This window comes from Tremella mesenterica (assembly GCF_000271645.1).
Source record: "Tremella mesenterica DSM 1558 unplaced genomic scaffold TREMEscaffold_21, whole genome shotgun sequence".
Classification (NCBI taxonomy): Eukaryota; Fungi; Basidiomycota; class Tremellomycetes; order Tremellales; family Tremellaceae; genus Tremella; species Tremella mesenterica.
This window is the reverse complement of record NW_006711245.1, coordinates 16,397-41,410: the sequence shown is the minus strand read 5'-3', so window position 1 is coordinate 41,410 and position 25,014 is coordinate 16,397. Positions and strand designations below refer to the sequence as shown.

Genomic DNA, 25,014 nt, shown 5'->3' with positions numbered 1-25,014 from the left:
TCAGGATTGTTGGTCTTCACCGAACATTTTGAAGTGCCCTTAGCAGAGCATTCACCACACACACCGCCGACTGAATTGCATCAACATCGAACGAGTCGCAGCGAGAACTTACGAGGGCCAATACAACCAACACGAAAATCTTCACCACCATCGAGACGACGTTGACAATCGGTACAGAGCTCACCCTCTAGCCGAACAACAGCACCATTTTTGTTGCGGAGGCGCCAACCTTGGGCCAAACAATCGAGCTAATGATTAGAATCGATGAAATTCGAGAGAATTCGAGGCTTACAGCATTCCTAAACCACTTTACAGTGGGCCTGATGGCTTTGGTTTCACCGAAACGATGCAGAGCTTCGTTCTTCAACGCGAGACGAACAGAGGAGAAGGATAGGCTGGACCAAAGGGTAGCTAACAAATCAGAACCAAACAGAACTTGGTGGAATTCTCACCGATCTCGGAGTCTTTTCGATCCTCGAGCAACTTAACCAATTCATCATTGACCGGAACCTTGCGAGGGGCGTGAAAAATGTCACCAAGCTCCTCAGGAACCTCCACAAGTTCGTCGGAAGCGTCAGAAGGAGGACCAGTGGGTTGCTTACCGGGAGAATTTTGATTCTCGACGATGGTGGGGTGTTCGGATTCAACGGACTTGGCAGGAGATAGGTCCTCACCAGCGGCAGGAGGCCCAGCACCCCCGTCGAAGTCGATAAATTGCTCGAGGACCTGGTCATCAAGGAACGGTTGTGGTTCGCGAGAAGGACCGGATTGGTACTTTTCCTTAATGGTATCGAGGGCCCGTCGAGACGCATCAACCAATGGGGGTTGAGAGGAAGAGGCTTGGGAGGTAATTCTCATTCTTTTCGTTTTACGCATGAGAAGTTCGGGGTCGACGTCAGGTAGGATTGCCTGGGTGGAGGCTCGAGTTTGACGGGAAGGGGTGGAAGGAGACAACTAATCTCGTCAGCCAGCGAGAAATAGGAGGAGATACATCGAATTCGAAAGGAATTGCTTACATTACGCTTAGACATGCTCACGGACAGGTCAGAGTTGGAAGGATACTCTAAGATATGAGTAAGAGATGGATGGATAATGATAGATAAGTAAAAAGAACGACGAACAAGAGGAAAAGAAGGAATGAGGAGGAAAGAAGAAAAAGAAGACGGGAGGTAACTTGGTCAGTAATTCTCGATCACATTGGAGGTCCGTGCGGGTGACGCGTTTCATGGCAACCGTCACACTAGTGTAGGTGTGACGTCAGGGCGCGCCAAAGGTGTCTCAGAACAATCCATGTGAATCACTTGGTTACGGGATTCAGGATCCTCGGCGAGGATCCTTGAGACAGGGGGGGAAACTTGTTACGGGGTAACAACGAATCGAGCGAACTCTATCGAGTTCGACGGATTAGGATGGAGGAAAGCGGGAGTTGGAGGCAGTGCTGCAGTAGGTAGGGACGGGTTTTCCCCTTTCGAGATTTTCCCCACTGGGTTTGCTCAAAGCGGTTTTTCACCTGTCCAAGTATGTACATGGACGCTTGCAGTAGGACTGAGAAGAGGAGACGGGTACCTGTAGACAGTATATAGTACAATCAGCAAAGTACCAACTTTGCTGATTCTTCAATATCATTCTTTGGCTACATCGATTGCAGAGGAGACACGATCCATTAGCACCAGATTCTCTAGATTTCCACGAGACATCCATCGAGTTCGACCCAACCTGCGACCTAGTCATCGTGTTTCCAGTACCGTTACAGGTAGGTACAGATGGTACTTACAGATGGTACTTACAGATGGTACTTACAGATGGTACTTACAGATGGTACTTACAGATGGTACTTATGGATGATACTTACAGATGGTAGGTGCAGGCGGTACTTATAAACACAAAGGTTACTTTCAGTCGGTAGTCACAAACGGTAGTCACCATTGGTGAGTGCAAACGGTAAGATCAGTTTGCGACTCTAGTCTGTATGGGCCATTTGCTATCTCCCATCTGCAGCTCAACTACAATACGGTACAGTAGGATATTATATGGTCACCTACATACATGGGTTAGGACAGTGTCCTAACACCAGTAGAGTGTTGGACCACGCTGCTATCATTGTCCTGTCGACCCAGCAGAGCCTCCCGGCCCGCCCCTCCCTTGCCACCCTCCCCTTCTTACCCGTGTTACCTTGGTGAAGTCGCTGTCGTTTGGTGTATTCAAATGTGCATTGCTTGCATTCTGAGATGTGAACTCTGATTGGGAGCTTGAACTTGCCGCTGGTGGCTCTACATTTGAACCAGACCCTTTTGCCACCACTTCAGCATAACTAGCGGTACTCCCTGTACTAGTGTGTGCTTTGGGCTCTGCTGGGGCTGGTTGAGAACCTCCGTCCCCCAATGAGATGAGGCTTGACTCGTCACCTGCTGACAGCTGTGCAGGCTCTTGTGCAGGAATGTTGTCTTCTGCGCCTTTTGTTAGGTTGACCTCGTCAAGTGCAGCTTCCTCTTTGTCTAGTCGTGGAATGACTAGGAGCTGGTTCTCATTGACACAGCCAGGGTACCCAAGGTTTTCCAGAAGCATGGACAAGGAGTAGCTTGTCCACTTGTCGGATCCCCAGCTCTGGTTGACCTTCTTGACCGCCTCATCATGCCCAAGCCGGGCTTGATTCATTTCTTCTGATAGGTCGATTTTAGCCGTCACAGCAGTTGAGTATCTCACAATTGTCCTCTCAATATTTAATTGTTCCACCATTCCAGCAGCAAGGTCTTTCACCTTGTCATCCCATACATTTTTGTCTTGGCGTACTTCTAAGAGCTCCTTGAGCATCGTGTATTGTGCCACCGCAAGTGCTTTATGATAGGCGCCAAGGGCATCCAGTTCTGGACCAGATGTCCCTTCATACATCAGTGTCTCGTGCAACTCACCCAATCTGCAAGTTCCCCCAAATAGTGCTTGATACCAAGAAACTGCCTGCTCTTCACCCCGCGTGTTGAGTTCAATAAGGCGGTCACACCACTGTAGCAAGTTCGACATAGTCGTTGTCACTGAGAGAGCCTGGCGAGAGCGTTTGCAGTGGCTGAGATCTACATCTATTTTTAGGCTGGCGAATTTTATGATATCTCTCAGTTTTGAGAAAGCATGGGGGACTTGAGTGAGAGATGGCGGAAGCGTGAGATATGTGCTGTCCATCCAGTTGAGTCTGTCATTTTCGTCTCCCAGTATATCAAGCAGGGTCCCATCCACTATTTCGGAATACTCGCTCAAGTAGCGCTGGCGGTCCCGAACCGAGGGCTTCTCCTCCGTATGAAAAAGATTCAAGGCAAAACAGGCAGGTAGGTTTCGAACGTGCGCTGACAGCCCCGAAGTCCCTAAGCTGGAAAGAGTCTCATTGGAGACCAGCACAACTCTCAGATGTGAATCTGTTTCTGCTACTGGGTTTGTAACACCCGGTTGAATCGGTGTTGTCATGATCTTCCGTCGAGAACTGCAATAAGAGTTGTTGCCCCTGGGTACCATCTGGTCCGCTTATATACCCACTCTGATGTTTCCAATATCTCATTTACCACTCGGGATCACGGCTATACCACAAGGGAGATAGATGAACGACAGCTCCGCCACGAAAGTTTCATCGCCTTTCCCTGGTGGAGCAGGAGTCGACATGGGCCTTCGACCCGATCAAATCGGACAAGATATTTGCTCCTCTGCTATTCCTACTAGAACTCCTCTAGCCTGAATCGACTTCTTAAACCCACCTCCACCCCCAGACGTGGTCGTGAGCTCCACGAACGTGCCGATCGGGACGTTTTCGGTCGATTTCAGACAACTTTCCCTCTTGGGGTCGTCTCCGTGCGTTCGTTCTTGATGTCCTACCCTTTCACCTGCTAAGTCGTCTGCTACCCAAATTAGGTGAAAGGGTATGTGTGCCAGTACTGAGGGCCTTCATGTTGCTCCAAGAAACTGGAGATACTTGGGAATGAACAGTTATCCATCGGAAGGGCAGTAAGACCGAGCTAAGAGATCAACATGCCCAGGCCTCCGGTCGAGTTCCCCTTTGTCCTCCAAGAATAGGTTGAGTGGCACGCATCTCTTTGGCTCCGTCAAGCCAACATCTTTATGCTTCTCGCTGACATCTCTTGTCAGATCATGTCCCCTTCCTGCGGTACTGGTACCAGGATCACGGGTACCTAGCAAGAGGTATGTTACGTGACGGACGGAAGCTGTCACGCTTAGAAGCGTCATGGGGGTCATCGTGACAGATGGAAGATGTGACCCATGGAAGAATTCACCCTCGCTTAAGTGCACATTGCCTGGACTCATTCTTTATGCATGGCTAAGTAGTTGTAACCTTACTGCACAATGTCCAGGTAGGGGGACAGGCTAGAAAACTATATCATTCCCCTTTATCAAAGGCCCAAACGGCACAATTCTCACCACATGCAAGGTGAAAACTCAATCAGTATTAATGATTAGTCTCAGACCTTCTCACAGGTTCTCTCATATGTATACCTGACCCATGACCTGATCATCCCAGAACAATGAGCCGCATTGAATGATGATTCTTCAATGGGCCATGGTCATGTACCCGTGACCGTCCAAAGCGTCATGATCTTCCCTGTGACACTTCAAAGTTGCAAGGATCCTTCAATTTTTATGCTGACTCCCATGAGACATTGAAGCGTCACGGCTTTCGTCTGTCACCTAACGGGTACCTAGTAGTCGTACTACCAACACAAACACATCCCCCCCCCCCCCCCCCCTGTCTCCATGGACCATTCCCCTGCCGGTATCACCCCGCTCTCATACTACGCCTGATCACTATCTTACTACCTCTTTTCACTCCTCCACTTTCCCTGTCTGCTTATCAGCCAATGTCTTACTTCACTCTTCCACCTCTTTTCACTATTTGACTACGTATCTCCACATTGGTATCACTCCGCTTGCTTTTTACTATAGCTGTTAAGAGACATAGTTCTGTCTCACAGATGTCTTGTTGAATGTATTTTGTGTCCTCTTAGTTATATCATTTGACATACATCTCATTGATCTATACCAATCTCTTCAATACACTAAACTACTAGGTTTGTTCCCTACAAGGCCTCATTGCCACAGCTCATCGACGCAGACTATTCGCCGTCTGGTCCTGCGGTCTGGTCCTGACAACTGTCCCTTCAAAGAACAAACATCTGGTGAGACACCCAGACTTGCTGTCCTTGGTCACCGGTTAGAGGCTACGTTATCTAGTGATTTATCTTAAGATGTATTCATTCCCTGGAGAAAGAAGGATCACAGGAAGGCTGACACCTGAAACTTGAAGGAAAGCTTTGCCATTTTACTTCATGGAGCTCATTCACTACCAAGGGAGGTGTTAGGTGAAGTACGGAAGACGTGACACTTCGAAGCGTCATGGGTATGACCGTGACCGGCTGAAGATCCGTGTCCCACGGAAGAATACCTACCATGTTCTCAGATATCCCGCAGACTCTGAGAAACTTTACACCTGAGAAGAGACCGTCCCTTTCTGTTTTGTATCAAGAGGAGATGGGTGTAGCTGATCGGGTTGTTCCGCAATAGCCTCCTCAACATCAACATTTCCAAATGCGGTTTCTTCCTCTCATACATGTATTCATGGGATCTTTTTTGGTAGCCTCTTTCCAATCATGATCAAGAGCTACAGATCCAAAGCATAGTTGATTTTGATCAGTGGTGTTGTGGAAACTTCAGATCTTTTCAGTGTCACGACCCTAGGTGTCATGACACCTTGAAGTGCCACGGATCTTCAGCTGGTCACGATCATACCCGTGACGCTTAGAAGTGTCACATCTTCCGTACGTCACCTAACCCATACACCACATGTATCAGCTTCTCGCCCACCATGAAATAATCAGTTCAATCATCTGAATATGTATTTACTGTACTGTTCAATAGTCAACATGAGTGTGCAGAACTGAACGTGTTTAGGAGCTTAATGCACACTTACAAACGCAGTGTGTCCAAAATCTTGATTGGCAGTAGAGGAATACAGAGGACTGTGATCTGATGTTAACTCGAGATTGTCCATGACCCTGGCGAGAAGAGTACTTCTGGCTCTTGCCAGCAATTCGGACACTTTCACCTCTCTCCAGTCATCTAACCCCTCCCAAAGTTGAGTAGCTACCTCCCTTGTCCGTTCAGCTTCCTTTGCTTTGCTCTTCAGCACTTGATAAGCCTTTGCGGTAATCCTGGTTGGCGTGCAAGTCAGCGAGTCCATCTGTGTATCGAGGTGACTTGACAAGAAAACACTATTCAATACACTATGTAGTCTTGAAAACATTGTCTCTCTTTCTTGTCGTGCGCTCTCAAGCCTAATCTCCAGTTCAAGGCTTTGAAAAGCGGTCTCTGCCATCCAGGCAACCACTGCGGCCAGCTCCGGAATCAGCTCCTCTCCATGGCTCATTCCGGTCACCTCACAAGAGATCCTGTCAAATTGTTGATAAAAAGCGGAGAGAACAAAAGATGTGTCTTGTTCCAACCTATCATGATATTGAATCAAGCTAAAATAGGTGGTGAGTAGTGAATTTGCTGCTTCATAGCCATTAGCCCCGTTAGCAACCCTTATGTGCCATTCTTTCCAAAAATATCCGACTTCTTTGACACTGCCCATGGCGATGTTTATAAGTACATCAAGCACCGGAGGGAGCCTATTGATTGTACTCCCCTCACAGTCAATGAGCGCATGATGGAGACTGTTGTATTGCCAATGAGTAGCTGCAGCCAGAACAAGAGGGACATGTGACCTTTGCTGCTTGAAAGTGGTGTCAGTTGTGTCTTCGCAGACCATTCCTGCGGGGAGCTTAGTCATAGAAGGGGAGGATCAGACGGTAATATTGTCCAAAGAGTAAAGCCTGAGGGTGGGATGATATCTTTACAATACACAGATGTTCGTGAGCACCTTTTTGGTATAGGGCAACGGAGTGGGAATGTCACCGGAAAAGCTGCTTGTCCAAGTTTCAAGACGGATTTGCAGGTCGATTGAAGCTGTATCTGGGCGGTGAACTATGATAAGAGGGGTCAAAACCTTAACTTACAATTCCTCACATGAGAGATACTTGTAGGACCAGAGAAGATGTTTAAACACTGCAAAAAGGGCCAGACCATGAGAAGGAAAGTTGTTGGCGTGGGGACAGGTTTGTGAGAACATACAGTACTGTGTGGCTTCCGTGACGCCTTCCACGGCCTGGATCTCAGAAGGTGACCAGTCTTCTGTCCATCCCCATCGGGATTCCCACGGTCCTCAACCGAGCCTCACCTGTGTCGGTCGATTTGTACCATCGAAATTAGCTGAGGCCTGTGGGTATGAAATCGGTTGAGAACTCGGATCAAGGGTCAGCAGAAGTGTCAGGATCACGGGTATCTTTGACGGGTTCCTCAGAGTTGTATGCAGAAGCTGTACTCCACCCTACCTGTTCCCGTCTCTGCTTCACTAATTCTACTACGGCATCCTCCGTCATCCTTTCCTACCTAATCGCTACCTTTTTGTCTCACAATACTTTCCCTTCATCTCCGTGTCCCTCATCTATCTCCGTCTTCCTTTGCTCTTCTACCTCATATTGTTTCCCATCTTTACTCTGTAGATTTTGGTATCACTCTGCTCCCTTTTAGTATATAGAAACAGCCCTTTTTTGTAGATGTCTTGTCAAATGTATCTTCATGTCACTTAGCAAATCTTTTGCCACTTGATTTCATTGACTTATAGTCTCTTTGATCCATTACATCACTAGATGTCGGTAGTGATTGCTATAGCGGTAGTTACAGACAAGTGTATCTGGTAGTTCTTAGCTCTGTAGAAAGCAATGCATAATACTAGTCACTCACTTGGTAGTTCTTAGCTCTGTAGACAGCAATGAAGAACTACCAGGGAGGAAACAATTTGGTAGTATGAGTCGCTTATCACGGTGACGTGTATTTCAACACTAGACTATTAACTACATCACTAGGTCTGTTCCCTGTGAGGCCCTATAGCCATACCTCATAGACTCAGACTATTTCCAACGTCTGGTCCTGACAATCTCCCCGGTAATGAGACTCTCTGGCTGGGTCCGTCAGGCCACTCCGGAGCCGTTGGTCTCCGGCTGTGTCCCTAACAGATGCATTGCTGCCAGTGAATCAACCTGAAGTTGTCTATTGTGATAGCAAAAATGCAGGGTTGTTGAGGTCCTGAGACCCCTTTCTGCTCACAGAGGATACATAGATAGTCTTTGACTCTCCAGAACCAATCTTTTAAGTGGTCATTGATTCTGAAAAGTGATATGAAAACGGCTTGAATTCTTCCATGGGTCACATCTTCCAACTGTCACAGTCTATTCCGTGCGGCTTCGAAGAGTCACACCTTTGGTCCCTCACATAACAGACACAGCTGACAGGGTGAACCTCGGAGCTGCACAAACCTGATTGTTCCCGGCTGGAGATGTACCACTCCGGAGCTGAACACTTCTTTTAGAGATTCCAATACAGAGAAACTTCAATAACAGGATCTCCATGCTTTAAAAGACACTGTTAGTTGCTCCAAAGGGTGGATGCTCTACTAAAACACATGTAAGAGGTGACTATCACATGCCATATTTGGTGAGAAGGATGGCCAATACCTTGAATCAAGGGAGTTGAGATCCATGTCATAGTGAGAAGTGACACCTCATACTACCAAATTATCTTATCCCTGGTAATTCTTCATTGCTTTCTACAGAGCTAAGAACTACCAGGTGACTGTTACCATGCAATCCTTTCTACAGAGCTAAAAACTAACAGGCGTAACCACCACTCTCAGCAATCATTATCGACAAAGGGGACTTTGAGTAGCAATGTATTGTGAGGTGCTTGTTGTAGTGTTGTGCGTCTCAAATCATGGGGCCAGACCATAGCAAAGACCTCAAGAGTTCACAAGATGGTACCACAGGAAACCTGAAATGTGACTTATGTTTGCGGAGAACTTGGGGATCACAGGAGTGAGAATGCTCTGGTGGTGTCCGGACTCCTCTGGAGCCGCATGCTTTTCTGGGTGGGCTCAAGAGGGGGGTCTTAAACCATGCCGCTCCGGAGGTGCACGTCTCTGACCATGTCCTTAACAGTCACATCAGTAGAACCAGAACCCAACTCTGTATCGAAAACTCTGAGAGTGACCCCCCAGAAGTCGCACGGATCTCTGGCTCGACTCCGGAAGGATAGTTTCAGCCTGACCAAATTCTCATGGTTCTCAATCCAACCTGACCCATGGCAATCAGTATGTACCGTGGGGCTCATCTACGATGTTGATATGTCATATGGATCATATCCTCAAATCAAGAATCCGCTGAAGCAGTCACTCGGTGCATACTGAATGAGCCAATCTCTCTTCCTCTGGGTATATGCGGTGTCCTCATTCCGGGTCCAGCGGTGGCACATCACTTGTGCTTTTTGGCCTGATTTGATACGGGCTGAACCTGTTACTTCCCCCTCCGCGTACTTGCACCCGTGCGCGCGAGGTCCCCATCTGAGCTGTGGATAAGGGAGGTTCCACTGTGCTGCCTACTTGATTCACAAGGTAGGTAGGGTATTCATGAGTTACACCTGACCCCTCGCTCGTGGCTGTCCGACTTGAACTCCGTTGGCTCAATTTTCTGGTGAGTTCAGCAATTGTCATCCTTTTCACCCAATCTTGTGATGCCAATGAATAGGTCACACTGGACTTCCTTTGTAGTCCGGCAATTACATCTTCCGAAATGCGAGTAAGAGCTTGTTCAGTCACCTTCACGTGAAATCGTGTTTCACTGTTTGCATAATGACCCGAATGCTGTCCTGTTTTGAACCATAGGTCCGTCTTCACTTGTTGCAACTCATCAAGGAGCCTGATGACTTCATTGGTCTGTTGCTGTAACCACAATGTCAGATTGTCTGTCAAAGCATGTCCCGCGAGAGTTATGTCTGTTGCAGATGTACCATGAAGATCTTGTTGTATCGGTTTAACTGTGTTGTTAAAAGCAGTGGTAGCCAGGTGGACAGTTTGCTGTGTACTGTCCGTGATGATGTTGCAGTATGCTATTGCGCCATCAACAAAGTCATTGAGCCTTGGCATTCCAGTATACAGGCTAGGCTTAAGCTCTTTCATCCTCTGCACCACATTGGTCAAGGCCATCGGCAGTCTTACCAAGTCAAGGGGTTTATTGTGTACGGAACTATCACGCCACATGGCTTCATAATCCGGTGGATCCGGAGGGAAAGTGGAAGAGATAGTCCCATTGTGTCTTTCTGGCTTGGAGCCAAGTATGGTAGTGCATTCTAGATTGTTCAGTTTTTGGCTTAAAAGGTCAAATGCGTTGGTGGCAAAGAATACTTCCAAATCTTTGTGACCTGGGTCCTGTGGTCCAACATGTGTGAGGTTATCATTATCATCACCGTTGGTGGTTATCACAGTAGTGATAGGGATGTCTTTCATTGCCATCTTAATTGGTCCTGCTTTCGGAAAGCTGTAACTGGGTGTCTATGATGTGACTTTCAATGTCAGCTCAGTAGTAGGGTCCAGCGTTTGGTATGCCAACTTTGCAACAGGTGGCAAAATGAGTGATAAATGTGAGGATGGTGGGGGATCTCATGAGTCTTATGTAGTGTAGGAAGATCTTACCCGCATCAAACTCCGCACGTATCCGTGAAAGGTGGACGTGAGAACGGGAGATCGTGGGAATGTGGGAATTTCAGGATAAGAAATGACTAGAAACAGTATGTCAGAGAATGGGCTGAACTCTCACGGTACAAGAAACACAACGACTGAGTTGCAGGTTGGGTCGAACTCGATAGAAGTCTGATGGAAATCTATGTGTATCTGGTGCTGTGTGATGGATTGGGTCTCCTCTGCAATCGATGTAGCCAAAGAATGGTATTGAAGACTCAGCAAAGTTGGTACTTTGCTGATTGGACTATACCGTTTACAGGTATCCGTGTCTCCTTTCTCCCTGCTGCAAGTGTCTGTTATGTCTATGTACATACTCGGACAGGTGAAAAATTGTTTTGAGCAAACCGTGGGGAAATCTTGAAAGGGGAAAACCCGTCCCTACCTAAATGCAGCACTGCCTCCAAATCTGGCCTTTCCCTATCCTGATTAACCAAGTTGGATGAATATGCTTTGAGTCGTTGTTGGCCCGTAACACAAACACAGCTTCACACAGAGGTATAATATTACCAGGACTACTTTGGGTGTCTAAGTAGCTACGGTATGTTGAGGCTATAATGACCTCATGTTGTTCTACAAGATAGAATTGATGGATTACGGCTAGCCAAATGAAACAGACCATTTAGGTTGGTCAACAACTAGAAGCTACTAATCTCTCATAGTATATGACACAATGACACTGGAGCGTAAGGAATGTCAAATGAATGGAGGAGAGTCGGAAAACTCAAGTCCACCAAGAAACACCAGACAATGAGAGGTTCTGCAAACGGTTCAACTGTTTTTTTTTGTATGGATCAATCAGGAGCTTATGACACTTGGTGCGTTGTTTTCATTTGCCATTTGTTCAGCTGGCAAGACAAAATGCTATCAAATGACCTACTTGTGGTCTCAATATTTCATGGCATGCTCAGGTGATTACCTAATGGAAGCAAAGCAGTGATCAAATTTAGAGCTTGCTATATACCATCATACTCAAGCCCTGTGGATCACATCCAAATCTTGTGACACCTCACACATTTCAGAACTATGTGAGGTAGTGCACTACTCCCATATCTGCATAGTGCATCAATTGACCCATGTTATTTACTAGGCAGAACCTGGCCAAGTACTAACCACTATGAGGAGCCCGACGACGACGTCGACCGCTACTCCCGCCCCGGCCACTTGGCTTTTTGTAAGTGACCGTAGTGAACCCATCGGGGGACCCATCTTCAATGGGACGCTGCTCAAATGGTCTCTCAGCAGGCAAAGAAGGGCCAGTAAGTTCTAACTCCACTGATTCAGGTCTTACAGTAATAGGACCACTACCAGTTCCTTGAGGTGTTCTATCCCTCTCCATGGTGATGGTGGTGGGTGTATTATGTCTTTCAGTTGATTCTTTGACAACATTTGCATAGCTTGTGACTCCCGTGCCGGGTGTGGCAGAGACCATATCAGGAGGTCCAGTGGGAGAGCTTGGGTCTGAATCGTCTATGATCTCGGGGGAGACAACTTCTACATTGTTAGGTGCAGGAGGAGGAGTAATGCCTACCTGTAACGGTACTGGAAACACGACGACTAGGTCGCAGGTTGGGTCGAACTCGATGGAGGTCTCGTGGAAATCTAGGGGCTCTGGTGCTAATGGATCGTGTCTCCTCTGCAATCGATGTAGCCAAAGAATGATATTGAAGAATCAGCAAAGTTGGTACTTTGCTGATTGTACTATATACTGTCTACAGGTATCCGTGTCCTCCTCTCAGTTCCTACTGCAAGCGTCTATGTACATACTCGGACAGGTGAAAAACCGCTTTTGAGCAAACCCAGTGGGGAAATCTCGAAAAGGGAAAACCCGTCCCTACCTACTGCAGCACTGCCTCCAACTCCCGCCGTTCTCCTTCCTAATCCGTCGAACTCGATGGAGTTCTCTCGATTCGTTGTTACCCCGTAACACTACCCGATCACTTTGGTCTGTCCTGACAGAACTAATTTCAGATTGTTTCTTAGGTTCATATCCTCTGTTCTCAGTATGATCCAAAGCTTTGGACCAATCACTGAGTATTTGTGTGACCGTAAGTGTTGTCATGAGAACGCGTCACCCGCACGGACCTCCAATGTGATCGAGAAATTACTGACCAAGTTACCTCCCCGTCTTCTTTCTCTTCTTTCCTCTTCATGCAAGGGCTCTATTCCAAAACCTTGTAGAACAGTATTGTGTTGGGCAGTAGCAGTATCCACCATGTCATACAAGCGGTGAAGTGCCAATTTGTTTACTTTGTTCCACTTTGACATCAACAAAGAAGACTTGGTTGTGTATGTTTCCCCCCATTGTATGTAAGAATCCAGTGGATCTTGCTTCATTGGTAACGCTTGTGTACGTGAGGTGAGGTGGTTAATATGTTCAATAAGATCTCTCCAGTCAGTATGAATCTTATCTGCTACCTCCTCCACAATATCACAACAACGTTGGATATAGTGTAGACGGATCAAGGTTGCTGGTAACACCTCAACCACAGATCCCGGAAACTTGTCCGCTGCCCCTTGAAAAACTCTCTTTGATCTCTTCAAATTTGTCACTGAACATGCCACACTCAAGGTCAATTGCTTCAATCAGATGGGAAGGAGCTTCAGGAAGACTACGGAGGGTGGACACCCCCCACCAATCTGGATTCTCAACGTCTTCAGGAATTTTTCTGCCATTCACTCTGAAAGGGTCAGTAACATAACGTGGTCCCAGTAAGGACAAAATGACTGGGTCAGAAGCATAGTTTGTGACTATTTCCGACTTGTGAGCTTTGAGATCTACTCCGAAAATTGGTGGTTCCGGAACCTTCTTGATGAATTGGAGGGCAATAACACGTGGAACAAGTGGGTCAATCTGACTGCCTTGACTCATGATGGGTATTCAGTCAAAATAGTTGAAATTTGGGGGAAGCTATCACAATCCCTTCCCTGCATCTTATACTCTTTGTGCTTTGTTCCAAAAGTCTCACACGCTCGTCTCTCCTTTCGACCGTATTGACCTCATCTCATCGCCTCTCTGACAAGTTCGAACCCCTTTCAAACCATGGCCCATTGAGGTAGAAAAGAGGTTAGAAGACCTACGTGGGAAAGTTGAAATCTCCCTCTCCCTCTCCCTCTCCCTCTCCCTCTCCTCTCCCCTCCCCTCCCCTCCCCTCCCCTCCCCTCCCTCCTACCCGTTTTGACCCATCTCCCAACATAGTAAAAAAGAGGTTGGAAGACTAAACGTGAGAAAATGATAAAATTTCCTCTCCTCTTTCCCCATCTTACTCGTCCTTGATATCTCCCACCAGAAGAGAAGAGATGTTGTATAATCGACGTGGGAAAGTCGTAAACATCCTCCCACCCCCCTCCTCCCTCGAAATCCATCCTTTTTACCTCCCACCCAACCAGAAGAGGAGAATGACTGGACCATGGTAAGAACCAAACGAATTTCCCCTCATACTCTCTCCTCTCAAACCCATTTCTCCTATCCCCCACTTGAATAGATGACCGGAGAGAAGACCGACGTGAGAAAATACGAAACCTCTTATTTCCCTTTCCATCAAGCCAGTTGTTCTTATCTCTCCCCTAGCCGGAGAAGGAACATACAGATAGCGGCGTGGGAGCATCCTCAACCACGTTCTTCATATTTCCGACCTAAAGTAAGAAACAATCGAAATGACCGAAGTGAGAAATTATCTCTATCTCTTCTCGCTCCACTTCATAAGGACCCTACTTCCCCTCATACTTCGCACAGTACGTCGTATCCACCGCATTCAGGTTCTCGTATAATGCCCAAGGGATCCGAATCGAGAGAAAAAACTCACATTGTTATTTCTCCCACGACTAAACTCAAAGGCTATACAGGACAAAGGATGTTATCCTTTCCCTTTATCTTCGTAAAGTCTCGATTTTAGATATCCTTCGATAGTCGCTCTAAACGTCCTTCGCTATTCGGTCATAGACTCGACTTTCGGTCTAGACTTCCTTATTTCCGGTCGGTAGGTCCTTCGATGATGTCGGGATTACCGTTTTCGTTTTACCCTTCATCTCACCTTCTCGGACAATCCTTCAATATGGGTCTATCATTCGGTAAGATGTATCGATTTGATGTTCTGATGGTGTAGTATCGTGAACAGGATGAATGAACGCTGTGACATAATCTTAAGTGATGGAAGCGAGGAAGGAATCATCATGTTTCTGATTGTGATAACATCTGAAATGTCAATTCTCTCTTTGATCCGATAATGTGACAAAGTTAAATGTCGACTAAATCGTATGAAAGTGTTCAAAATGTTTGACAGGAAGGGTCTTTCCGAAGATTGTTTTTCATATGACTTTCTAGGACGGGTAAAAGTGGAGGGATAGTAAGGTAGACAAGGGCAAGAGGGGGAAGGGAAGGGAAATATATGGACCAAACTTACCCTTTGTTCTCTTCCACCTCCTTTGTTCTTCTCATTCTTGTAAGTCGTATAAGCGTATCACATAAGCTATGAAGTCAATTTGCTTCTTTTCTTTCTCCTTCCATCTTTACTAGATTATTCTATGTTTTCGTATTGATTCGTCAGCCTTCATCGTCTCTTGAGTATATTTCAATCATCAATTTGTCCACGTAAGGGGTTACTTTGTTAGTAACTCTATCAATTATCGCCACTGGCAATTTATCCTCTCACCGATAATCCGTTACAACTATCTAGTACCCGACGTTGGCAAGAGACCAGCTTCTCGTGTAAACAAGTGATATTCATCCTTCTTACGCTTGACCTAGTCAGTAGTTCTCGTCGTGCCTATTGTACCTTGGTTCAGTTCCCGAACGAGAACAGAGACAAAAGCGAAAACCTTGATTTATCCATCTTTTCGAACGACGATCCATCCCAATTCCCCTCCAAGAACCCTTCGACATACCTTACCCCATCTCTCTTCCCATACGTGGGATAGGAAGATAATCTCTCATTCTTTCGTGGAGATTCGAATTGTCGTACACCTAACCCACAAGTGTATTGTTCGTTGCCCTTGAATTCGCCGAAGTCGCCGACCGTGGGTCATTGCTCATCGTACAAAGACAAAAAGCGATTTAAGGAAAGAAGAACAATAAGCCTCGAAGTCACCTCCCAGCCCAGGTTTTTGTGGGATTTCGACTGTTCCGTTCCGAAAGGGGCCAGTCACCGGTACGCGGTACATAGTCGGTACCTGTGTGCACAGACGACGACTCTTGGAAGAGTAACGGATCATCGGGGTCTTTTTGTTCTTTAGGAGAATAAAAGCAAACGGGTTTCAGGGGTTCAAGGGCCAAGGGCCAAGTCGTCTCTGCCGCGTTAGAGTAAGTACCCGTAGAGTACCGATCGGGAAAAAGTTGACGCCACCGGCCCACCGAGTACATACTTGTGAGTGAGAAAAAAGAGGTGGAAAAGGGAAAGAAAGATCCTGGGTACGAGATGAATGATGAACAAGAAGATATGATGATGGATGTTGATAGTCCAATACGTTCACAACAACATCTTCCCACTCAATTTTATTCCATCACCAACAATACTTCGGGTGATTATCAAACTGCCAGAGAAGGTGTTGATAGTGACGTCGAGCAAAGTGAAGATTTGACCCATACGAATACGAATACAAATACGAATACGGACACCACTATTAGACCTATTCGTCAACGTCGACCTGGAAAGAAGAGAGATAAGAGAGTGAGGAAGAGAATAGGTTCAAACGAAAGTAGTAGTGGTGGTGAAGATCAAGAACGATTTGATCACAGTCCACACAGTGCCGAATCTATAAAATCCAATCAATCTTCCCGTACGGAAGCTGCCAAGATTATATTATCCCTCAATCGACCGGTCGGTGTAGGTGAAAAGGAAGAAGGATTCATCAGTAGCAGTAGTTTCAATAGACGTGGTATACACAAAATTGAAAGATTAAAAGAACAACAACTCACACCTAATCCTATACTATCAACATCAATAATCATACCTCATCATCCTCCTCCTCCTATACCTACCCCACGCCTCGAGGCTTTAACACCAGAAGCGAATCATCCGAACAATAGACAAGATTGGATATTATCATTTCCTTCTTCTTTTCCACAGGATCATCTTCATAATACCACCATTACTTCCCCCGCTCATCTTTCCATACCTACGCAAGTCAATCCAGGTTTACCTCACCGAGGTATCTTACATTTAGATTTGAATCATTCAGATTTATTCCCTATTGTTCAACAATCATCAACATCTTCACGTTCACATACACGTACTAGACCTAAACCTATTGTACTTCCAATCCCGATATCTTCTCATAGACATTCACCTTATCCACGTTCAGCATCATTATCATCTTCAACAACTTTACGTCCCATCTCATCGAGTTTGACACAAACGAATAGTAGTAGTTGGAGTTCCACCGGTTTCGCCACCGCTACTATCATTGAAGGATATTCGAATCAATCACCTTTAACAAGTTTGATTAATTCAAATATGATACCTAATCGTACACCTCCAAGAGGTCTTTCATCAGCTAGAAGAAGAGCTCATCCAGATTGGCCTTCACCGAAACCTTCGACACCTATACAACAAGTTGAATTGAATATAAATACACCTACACCTTTAAGAGTACCACAGACGGCAGGACCTTCATCTTATTCCTATCCGCCACCTAATAGCGCTACTTTGAACACATCAACTTCTATTTCTCAAAGTGCTCAATTACAAGGTGTAGATAAAGACGAGGGAAACTCTTTACCAGGAATCAAGAGAAGTGAGGGTATATCGAGGGAAATTGGGATAGGAAAAGATGTAACAAGAAGATATTTACCTTATACAAACGCTCCTCGTTCTGCACCACTTCGAAATCCTCAACAATATACTTCCTCCGCTCCTATACCTTCAGCAAGTAGATTAGGTGATCCATTACCTATACCTGGTTCGGCGGGAGAAAGAATACCTATACCTATACCAGGTTCGGCGGGAGGAAGATTACCTATACCTATCCCAAACTCGGCCAGTAGTGCTAGGTTCAGGAATGGTTTCGGGAGAGATGAGAGAGAAGAATTGAAGCATTATGTTAAAGAATTAAATTCGAGAGCAGAAGAGTTTTGGACAAGTCATGAGACTACGGATTGTAGGATTAGTGAGTGATTTATTTTTCCATATCATAATCATAATCATCATCGTAAACCTCCCGAACTCCGTATGATCCGTGTTCGTATCTATATCTGTATCCAAGAGACGAAAGGAACATCCCTTAGAAGTCCTTTGGTAACTCTTCCCACCTTTCCATACCATCCTCGTTCTGCGTCTCATCTTACACTACTCGTACAGCACTGCAATGGGGTATCCTTTGAAGCACCCGAAATTGTTTCATAGCTGATTCCCAGTCATACCTCTTGATAAAAGATCAGTCACACCTCGTACTGGTATCCCTCCAACTCCTTCGGGTAACAACCCACCTCTCACTCCTTCCGCTCCTATACCCTCTTCTGCGGTCCAGCCTTCCACACCAAGTTCAGCAAGAAGTTTACAACCCCCTCCTTCTTTGGGATCAGGACGTAGGATGTCTGGGTATACTGACATACCGGTGAGTTCTTTTTTACCACCATTTCTCCTTTCCCCGGTTTTATCCCTTCTTATTTCACTTACTTCCTTCATCTCCTCCCTCCCTCTACTTCTTTTCTATATTGTACTTCCTTCCTCTCCAAAGATCTTTACACGTTCTATCATGCCTCTAGAGACTCGGACTCTCTTCCCCTTCCAACTCCCACTCCCTTCCTCTTCCAATCCGCCTAAAATTCAGACTGAGAAACCATGTCATTGTCCTAGGACAAGAAGAATGAGACTTTGGATAAATTGATATTCGATCGTTTTATGAACGAGATAAAGCCCAAAGAGCTAATGTCTAGGTTACAGTATTCAACGTCCATTCCGGCTACTTAACAACTCAAAGTGGTCTTTTCCACGCTCTCTTCGCTCATAAAACATCATTTCAAATGAACCAACTTCCTCCTCTCCGTTCCGCAGGTCTAGGACCAGGTTCAGGATCAGGTCATAGTCCTCAAAATAAAGGTTATAAAGGTTCTAGATGGATGCCACCTAGAGTAGGTGAAAAACCTACTTTATGGGTACCTTTACCTGATCCTGGGAGTTTTAGCGTTTTGTTACATTGGATGTATTGGTGAGTTTCGTTCTTCCTTTCTTTCATACACGTTCTCCCCCTTCTTTTCCTCCTTTACACCTACACCCTCACTCAGCCCTTCCGTCTCATAGCCCCCCTCACCCCTTTTAACCCTTTCGTACCTCCACAATCCCATTCCTCATACATTCGTAATCATCCAGATACTCTTTGTATCGTCGACGATTGACTACATCACTATGAATATCTCACTTGGTCATGATTGATACTATTGTCAATGAAATCATATATCTACGCTTAAAGATTATACCTCTTTAGAATGGAGGAAGGAAATCCGAATATGACTAACGGTCAGGGGAGATAACCTAGCACTCGAATCAGCGATCCATAACGGATTAGTATCATGGCAAGGTATAGTCAGAAATATAGAATACCTCGAAGCATCAGATTCTTTGAAAAGGGTATTAGGACAATGGTGGAAAACATGGATCGAACCTTCTGGTGGTAGACAAGCAAAATCAAAATCAAAATCCAAACCTATCGATAATCGTCGAATTTCAGATCCATCCCCTTCGAATTTGGTGTCAGAACCTATGCGTCGTTCTTTTTCTTCTCAATCTTCAGAAGGTGGTGGTGGAGCAGGTAAAAGAGGAAAAGGTAAAATGATAGTCCCGCCAGGATTGGAAGAAGGTGAAAGTGGAGAAGAAGCTGATGAAGAAGAAGAAGAAGGTATGGAAGGGGGAAGGGAAGGGGAAGGGGATGATACTGGTGTAGCTGAAGAAATGGAAAAGTTGTAAGATTTTCACAAACGGATTTTGAGATCAATGTTATATACGTAATACCATATATCATTCGTTAATCCCGGGGATCGGAATCGAAGTTTGTTTGTTTGTTTGTAGCTTAGGAGTGTCTTGAAGAGTCGAGTATACATGAGAAAATGTATGTGATGTAATTTGAGTTCTCTCGGTTATGTCGATGGAAGGGCCGTTGATGGGTCAGGATGGAAAGTAGGAACGATGATCATGCATCTTATATCCTCACTCTATGTTGACCACTGATAAGAAACAAACAAGAACCGATTGTCACGAACTACGTCGTGACACCTCGATTACTCCACCAACAATGACCCTCCTTTGGCCATCAAAACCCCATCACGCCTTAACCTCTTTACTCTACACGTAACTCAGGTCTTCTGACACCAAGTACGGCGAAGTTAGACGGAGTTAGGCTAAGTAGGGACAATGGGAGCAGAAGTACGGCGAAGTTAGACGGGGTTAGGCTAAGTAGGGACAATGGGAGCAGAAGTGCGGCGATGTTAGGCGGGGTTAGGCTAAGTAGGGACAATGGGAGCAGAAGTGCGGCGATGTTAGGCGGGGTTAGGCTAAGTAGGGACAATGGGAGCAGAAGTGCGGCGATGTTAGGCGGAGTTAGTCGAAGGAGGAAGAGGATGGCCGAGGGCTCGGGGAAGTTGGACGAAGTGCGTTGAAGTACGTCAAAGCGCGAGAGGGTTGGATGAACGTCTAGGAGGAGTAGATAATATTAGCTGAGAAGATCGCTGAAGTTCTTCAGCGATCCTTGATTGTTGTCAGTAGTGAAAGACAGATAGAGATAGCTATAAATCAAGATACATCGCCATCAGTAGAACAAAACCCTAGTTAGAGTAACTACGCCGAAGTACGCCGTAGTTACACCCCTGTCGACGTCTGCGCCCTCCTGGTTGGGTGAGACAACGACTCAGAGCGTGAAGTTAGCCGAGGTTCGTCGACCGTCGGTCTATTAAGAAATAGTTGTTCGACGCCCGTGACACCGATGAATCCTCATATGTATGTTCAGTATCCTCCTTAGCAACAACAGTCGTACCTCTTTGATTATTTTATGCCGGAATTTTCAACCCGGAGCTTCTCGAAATCACTTCGATGGAATGACAAAGTCCAAAAATCTCATGAGTGATGTTTGTGTTAGGTGACGGACGGAAGCCGTGACACTTTGAAGTGTCATGGCGGTTAGCATGACTGTTGGAAGATCAGTGACCCACAGAAGAATTGATCCTGACCGAACCACATATCTAACAAACCCAGTCCTCAATGCCAATGCATGGCTAGGTAATTGGAGATGTACTGCATGATTTTCTGCAGGAGGAAGAGGCCAGGGATGCATATTTCTGCGCTTATTTGACCTTTTTGAGAAGGAGCATTGGCCGCTTTTTTCACACCATGCATGGTCAAATCTGACAGACAGCTTGTTCTAGTATCCTCTCATCACCTCCTGTATCCTCCTCCAGAATTTTGTGTTTGTCTACATCAGTGGTTATTGGTGAGAACTGATTCTTTGGTGGGTCATGGTCAAGAAGCCATGACTCTTCGAAGTGGCGCGGATCTTCAGTAGGTCACGATGACCCCTTTCCCCCCCTGAAGCTTCAAAGCGTCACGGCTTCGGTTGGTCAAGTAACATTTGCCCAAAAACTACAATGTTCTCATATTATACATTTTCAATCTCCTTCCAACCTCAAATACCTCTATGACTTCTTCTCCACCTGAAATACAACCACTGAACCGCAGAAGGATCCAAAACCTTTCAGTCGGAGATATCGACTCGCACCGCCACGCCGATGGGGAACACCGAGAAGGGATTATGAATGGTTTGTTATTGAAGTTTCTTCTCCTTCTAATTTTTGTTAACATATTCACTCAACATCACTCACTTTATCCTTAACAATAACATCATCAAACAGCCAAAAGCATGTCATTCTTATTGACAATCAGTCCAATCAGGGATGCTGTAACGGTACTGGAAACACGATGACTAGGTCGCAGGTTGGGTCGAACTCGATGGATGTCTCGTAGAAGTCTAGGGTCTCTGGTGCTAATGGATTGTGTCTCCTCTGCAATCGATGTAGCCAAAGAATGATATTGAAGAATCAGCAAAGTTGGTACTTTGCTGATTGTACTATATACTGTCTACAGGTATCCGTCTCCTCTTCTTAGGCCTGCTGCAAGCGTCTATGTACGTACTTGGACAGGTAAAAAACCGCTTTTGAGCAAACCCAGTGGGAAAATCTCGAAAAGGGAAAACCCGTCCCTACCTACTGCAGCACTGCCTCCAACTCCCGCTTTCTTCTGTCCTAATCCGTCGAACTCGGTAGAGTTCTCTCGATTCGTTGTTACCCCGTAACAAGTTTCCCCCCCTGTCCCAAGGATCCTCGCCGAGGATCCTGAGTCCTGTAACCAAGTGATTCACATGGATTGTTCTGAGACACCTTTGGTGCGCCCTGACGTCACACCTACGCTAGTGTGATGGTTGCCATGAAACGCGTCACCCGCACGGACCTCCAATGTGATCGAGAAATTACTGACCAAGTCTCTTTCCCATCTCTCTCTTCTTCTTTCCTCCTCATTCCTTCTTTTCCTCTTCTTTGTCGTTCTTTTTACTTATCTACCATTATCCATCCATATCTTACCCATATCTTAGCGTATCCTTCCAACTCTGACCTGTCTGTGAGCATGAATAAGCGTACTGTAAGCAATTCCTTTCGAAGTCGATGTACTTCTTTCTATTTCTTACTGGCTGACGAGATTAGTTGTCTCCTTCTTCGTCTTCTCGTCGCACTCGGGCCTCTACCTTGGCAATTTTACCCGACGTTGACCCCGAACATCTCATGCGCCAAACGAAAAGAATGAGAATTACTTCCCAAGCTCCTGGTTTTACCCAGACTCCCACGGTTGACGCTTCTCGAAGGGCTCTCGACACCATTAAGGATCGATATCAATCCGGTCCTTCTCGCGATCAACAATCGTCTCATCTCGATTACGAGGTCATCGAGCAATATATTAACTTCGAAGGGGGTGCTGGGCCATCTGCCACTGGTGAGAACCCATCTCCCGCCAAATCCGTTGAATCCGAACACGGCACCGCCGTTGAGAATCAAAATTCTCCTGGTAATAAGTCCCCTGTGCCACCGTCTGATTATTCAGAGGGACTTGTCGAGGTTCCCGCTGAACTCGAAATCATTTTTCACGCTCCTCGCAAGGTTCCCGTCAATGATGAACTGGTCAAGGTTCTGGATGCTCGAAAAGACTCGGAAATTGGTGAGATTCCTATAGAATTCTGTGCGTTTCTGACCCGTCAGCTACTCTCTGGGCCAAAATGACCTTCTCCTCTGTTGTACGGCTCTGAAAGACGAAGCCCTCGATCGTTTTCGCGAAACCAACGCTATTAAGCCCACTGTCAAGTGGTTTAAGAACGCTGTAAGCCTCGAATTCTCTCAAGTTTCTTCGATCCTAATCATTAGCTCGATCGTTTGGCCCAAGGTTGGCGCCTTCGTAACAAGAATGGTGCTGTTGTTCGACTAGAGGGTGAGCTCTGTACCGATTGTCAACGTTGCCTTGATGGTGGTGAAGACTTTCGTGTTGGTTGTATTGGTCCTCGTGAGTTCTTGTTGCTACTTGTTCGATGTTGATGCAATTTAGTCGGTGGTGTTTGCGGCAAATGTTCTGCTAAGGGTACGTCAAAGTGTTCGGTGAAAACCAACAATCCCGAGTCCAAATTTCGTGAGGTATCCGTCTCTTTCCTTTGAACTTGGTCGAAGTTGATGTATAAGGTATCGTCGTGGGAGCAAGAACGGTCACTTCCAAGGTTACCTTTGTCCTGGAGCACGAACTTTGTGCAGCTTCGGTCCGTTATCGATCCCTTCCTGCCCATGATCAATCCGCCTGTCTGACCCAACTTTCGGGTTACATCCACCTCTTTACCTCCCTTCTCCTTCCTCTCCCCTCTCAACATCTGGATCTTTACAAGTCTCTCCATCTTATTTCTGCCAACTACGCTCCTCCTACCGCCGATGAAACTCTGGATCATCTTACTTCTACTGGTGATCCTACAGGATTAACCTCCTCTCAACCAGTCGCCGGTCCATCCTCTTCTCCCCATACTCCTCTTCCCCGCAATGTCATTCGTATTTCCGCTTCGGCCCGTCGTCCCCGAGCCAATTCTACCACCTCCAACTTCTAGTGTGTTTATATCTCTCTATTTGTAGCTATATTTCCTGTGTATGCATTCATTTCCGACCCAGTCTGGTTGATCTTGATCAAATTCTCACTTTCTTCTGGGGTCCCTTTTCCTCTTTTCCAAAAATTCACCAAAAACGGCCAACTCCTCTACATTTTCTCCTGGTTCCCAGTCATAGGCCGCATTTCCTGTGTATCCTAACCATTTTACCTTGAATTCTTCCTTCCCTCGTCGAATTCTGCTGTCCACAATTGCTTCCACATGGAACTCTTCCTGGCCGTTAATTACTACAGGTGGTGGGGGTTGTATCTGTCGACCTGGTATCATGTCCTTAGGATATGGTTCCAACAGCGTGACATTGAAGACATTGTGCACTTTCATTGATGGAGGTAGATCTAATTTGAAAGCATTTTTCCCAACCTTCCTTATGATCTTGAAGGGGCCAATGTATTGTCATGAATGACACTATCAAATAATGACTTGTTATAATCACAAGTTCAAACCTCCACTCTCATATCTTCCTCTGCTCTCAAGCCTATCAGGCATTAACCCCAAGACTATCTTTCCTGTGCTCTCATGCCTGACAGGCATAAGCTCCAAGTACTTCTCTAGAGTCTCTTTCCTCTGTTCTGATGCCTTGTAAGGCATAATCTCTCAGTCTCCTATTCTCGCAGCCCTTCTATGTTCTGCACAGTTCCTCATTGACCACCTTCGACAAAGTCACCGACTTCCGTGTTAGCCGATAGAATCGGGCCAGGACGGCCGAACCGCCGTTAGAATTACCCCTTCCGTCGAATATTTCTCCGTTCAACTTATCCTCTGAACTTTATTCGATCGTCTCTGGTTTTATGCGTGTGAGTGGAATGTGATAAGTATAGAGACATGTAGAATTGATGCATGCTCTTTTTCCCCTCTGTATCATCATCTAATTATAAGTTAACAGATTAACAGTCGGAAGACCACATACCTCTGTGTATAACTAAGGCAAGTTTCCCATCTCTACTCTCCTCATAATGACCTCTGTGTCGTCTAAGATCTCTCTTGAGAACCACCCAAAGTTATCCCACGATCCAGCATCGTATGCTCCGTGGAGGAAGTCGATCGAGGTGTATCTACAGATAGGTGACGTGTGGAATATCGTCACAGGTAATGATACCGAACCTGGTCGCGTAGGGGTTAGATCGGCAGCTGAGAGGGCGGGATCAGTACCTCCTACCACGCCCGTCGAAGGGCAAGTGGCTGGTAGA

General features: G+C 46.1%; 7 protein-coding genes across 7 annotated transcripts; 2 read left to right on the top strand and 5 right to left on the bottom strand.

Annotated features, from left to right (window-relative positions):
• TREMEDRAFT_66336 (uncharacterized protein) lies at positions 1-1,031 on the bottom strand (the record flags this gene model as incomplete). Its single annotated transcript, XM_007008398.1, has 5 exons — positions 1-38; positions 113-248; positions 293-411; positions 453-954; positions 1,017-1,031. The coding sequence occupies 5 exons, from the start codon at positions 1,029-1,031 to the stop codon at positions 1-3; spliced, it is 810 nt and encodes a 269-aa protein (XP_007008460.1).
• Positions 1,032-2,097: 1,066 nt separating this feature from the next.
• TREMEDRAFT_66335 (uncharacterized protein) lies at positions 2,098-3,453 on the bottom strand (the record flags this gene model as incomplete). The annotated part of the gene is made up of 3 exons (XM_007008397.1): positions 2,098-2,879; positions 2,910-3,166; positions 3,341-3,453. 3 exons carry the CDS (start codon positions 3,451-3,453, stop codon positions 2,098-2,100), a joined length of 1,152 nt encoding a protein of 383 aa, XP_007008459.1.
• Positions 3,454-5,875: 2,422 nt separating this feature from the next.
• On the bottom strand, positions 5,876-6,625 carry TREMEDRAFT_66334 (uncharacterized protein; the record flags this gene model as incomplete). The annotated part of the gene is made up of 2 exons (XM_007008396.1): positions 5,876-5,899; positions 5,963-6,625. 2 exons carry the CDS (start codon positions 6,623-6,625, stop codon positions 5,876-5,878), a joined length of 687 nt encoding a protein of 228 aa, XP_007008458.1.
• Positions 6,626-9,373: 2,748 nt separating this feature from the next.
• Positions 9,374-10,435, bottom strand: TREMEDRAFT_66333 (uncharacterized protein; the record flags this gene model as incomplete). The annotated part of the gene is made up of 1 exon (XM_007008395.1): positions 9,374-10,435. One exon carries the CDS (start codon positions 10,433-10,435, stop codon positions 9,374-9,376), a length of 1,062 nt encoding a protein of 353 aa, XP_007008457.1.
• A 1,249-nt stretch (positions 10,436-11,684) lies between these two features.
• TREMEDRAFT_66332 (uncharacterized protein) lies at positions 11,685-13,532 on the bottom strand (the record flags this gene model as incomplete). The annotated part of the gene is made up of 5 exons (XM_007008394.1): positions 11,685-11,713; positions 11,774-12,296; positions 12,503-12,589; positions 12,773-13,047; positions 13,151-13,532. The coding sequence occupies 5 exons, from the start codon at positions 13,530-13,532 to the stop codon at positions 11,685-11,687; spliced, it is 1,296 nt and encodes a 431-aa protein (XP_007008456.1).
• Positions 13,533-16,074: 2,542 nt separating this feature from the next.
• Positions 16,075-19,560, top strand: TREMEDRAFT_66331 (uncharacterized protein; the record flags this gene model as incomplete). Its single annotated transcript, XM_007008393.1, has 4 exons — positions 16,075-17,764; positions 18,012-18,211; positions 18,534-18,805; positions 19,119-19,560. The coding sequence occupies 4 exons, from the start codon at positions 16,075-16,077 to the stop codon at positions 19,558-19,560; spliced, it is 2,604 nt and encodes an 867-aa protein (XP_007008455.1).
• A 2,703-nt stretch (positions 19,561-22,263) lies between these two features.
• TREMEDRAFT_66330 (uncharacterized protein) lies at positions 22,264-22,936 on the top strand (the record flags this gene model as incomplete). Its single annotated transcript, XM_007008392.1, has 3 exons — positions 22,264-22,278; positions 22,341-22,869; positions 22,890-22,936. 3 exons carry the CDS (start codon positions 22,264-22,266, stop codon positions 22,934-22,936), a joined length of 591 nt encoding a protein of 196 aa, XP_007008454.1.
• Between the last annotated feature and the right edge of the window lie 2,078 nt (positions 22,937-25,014).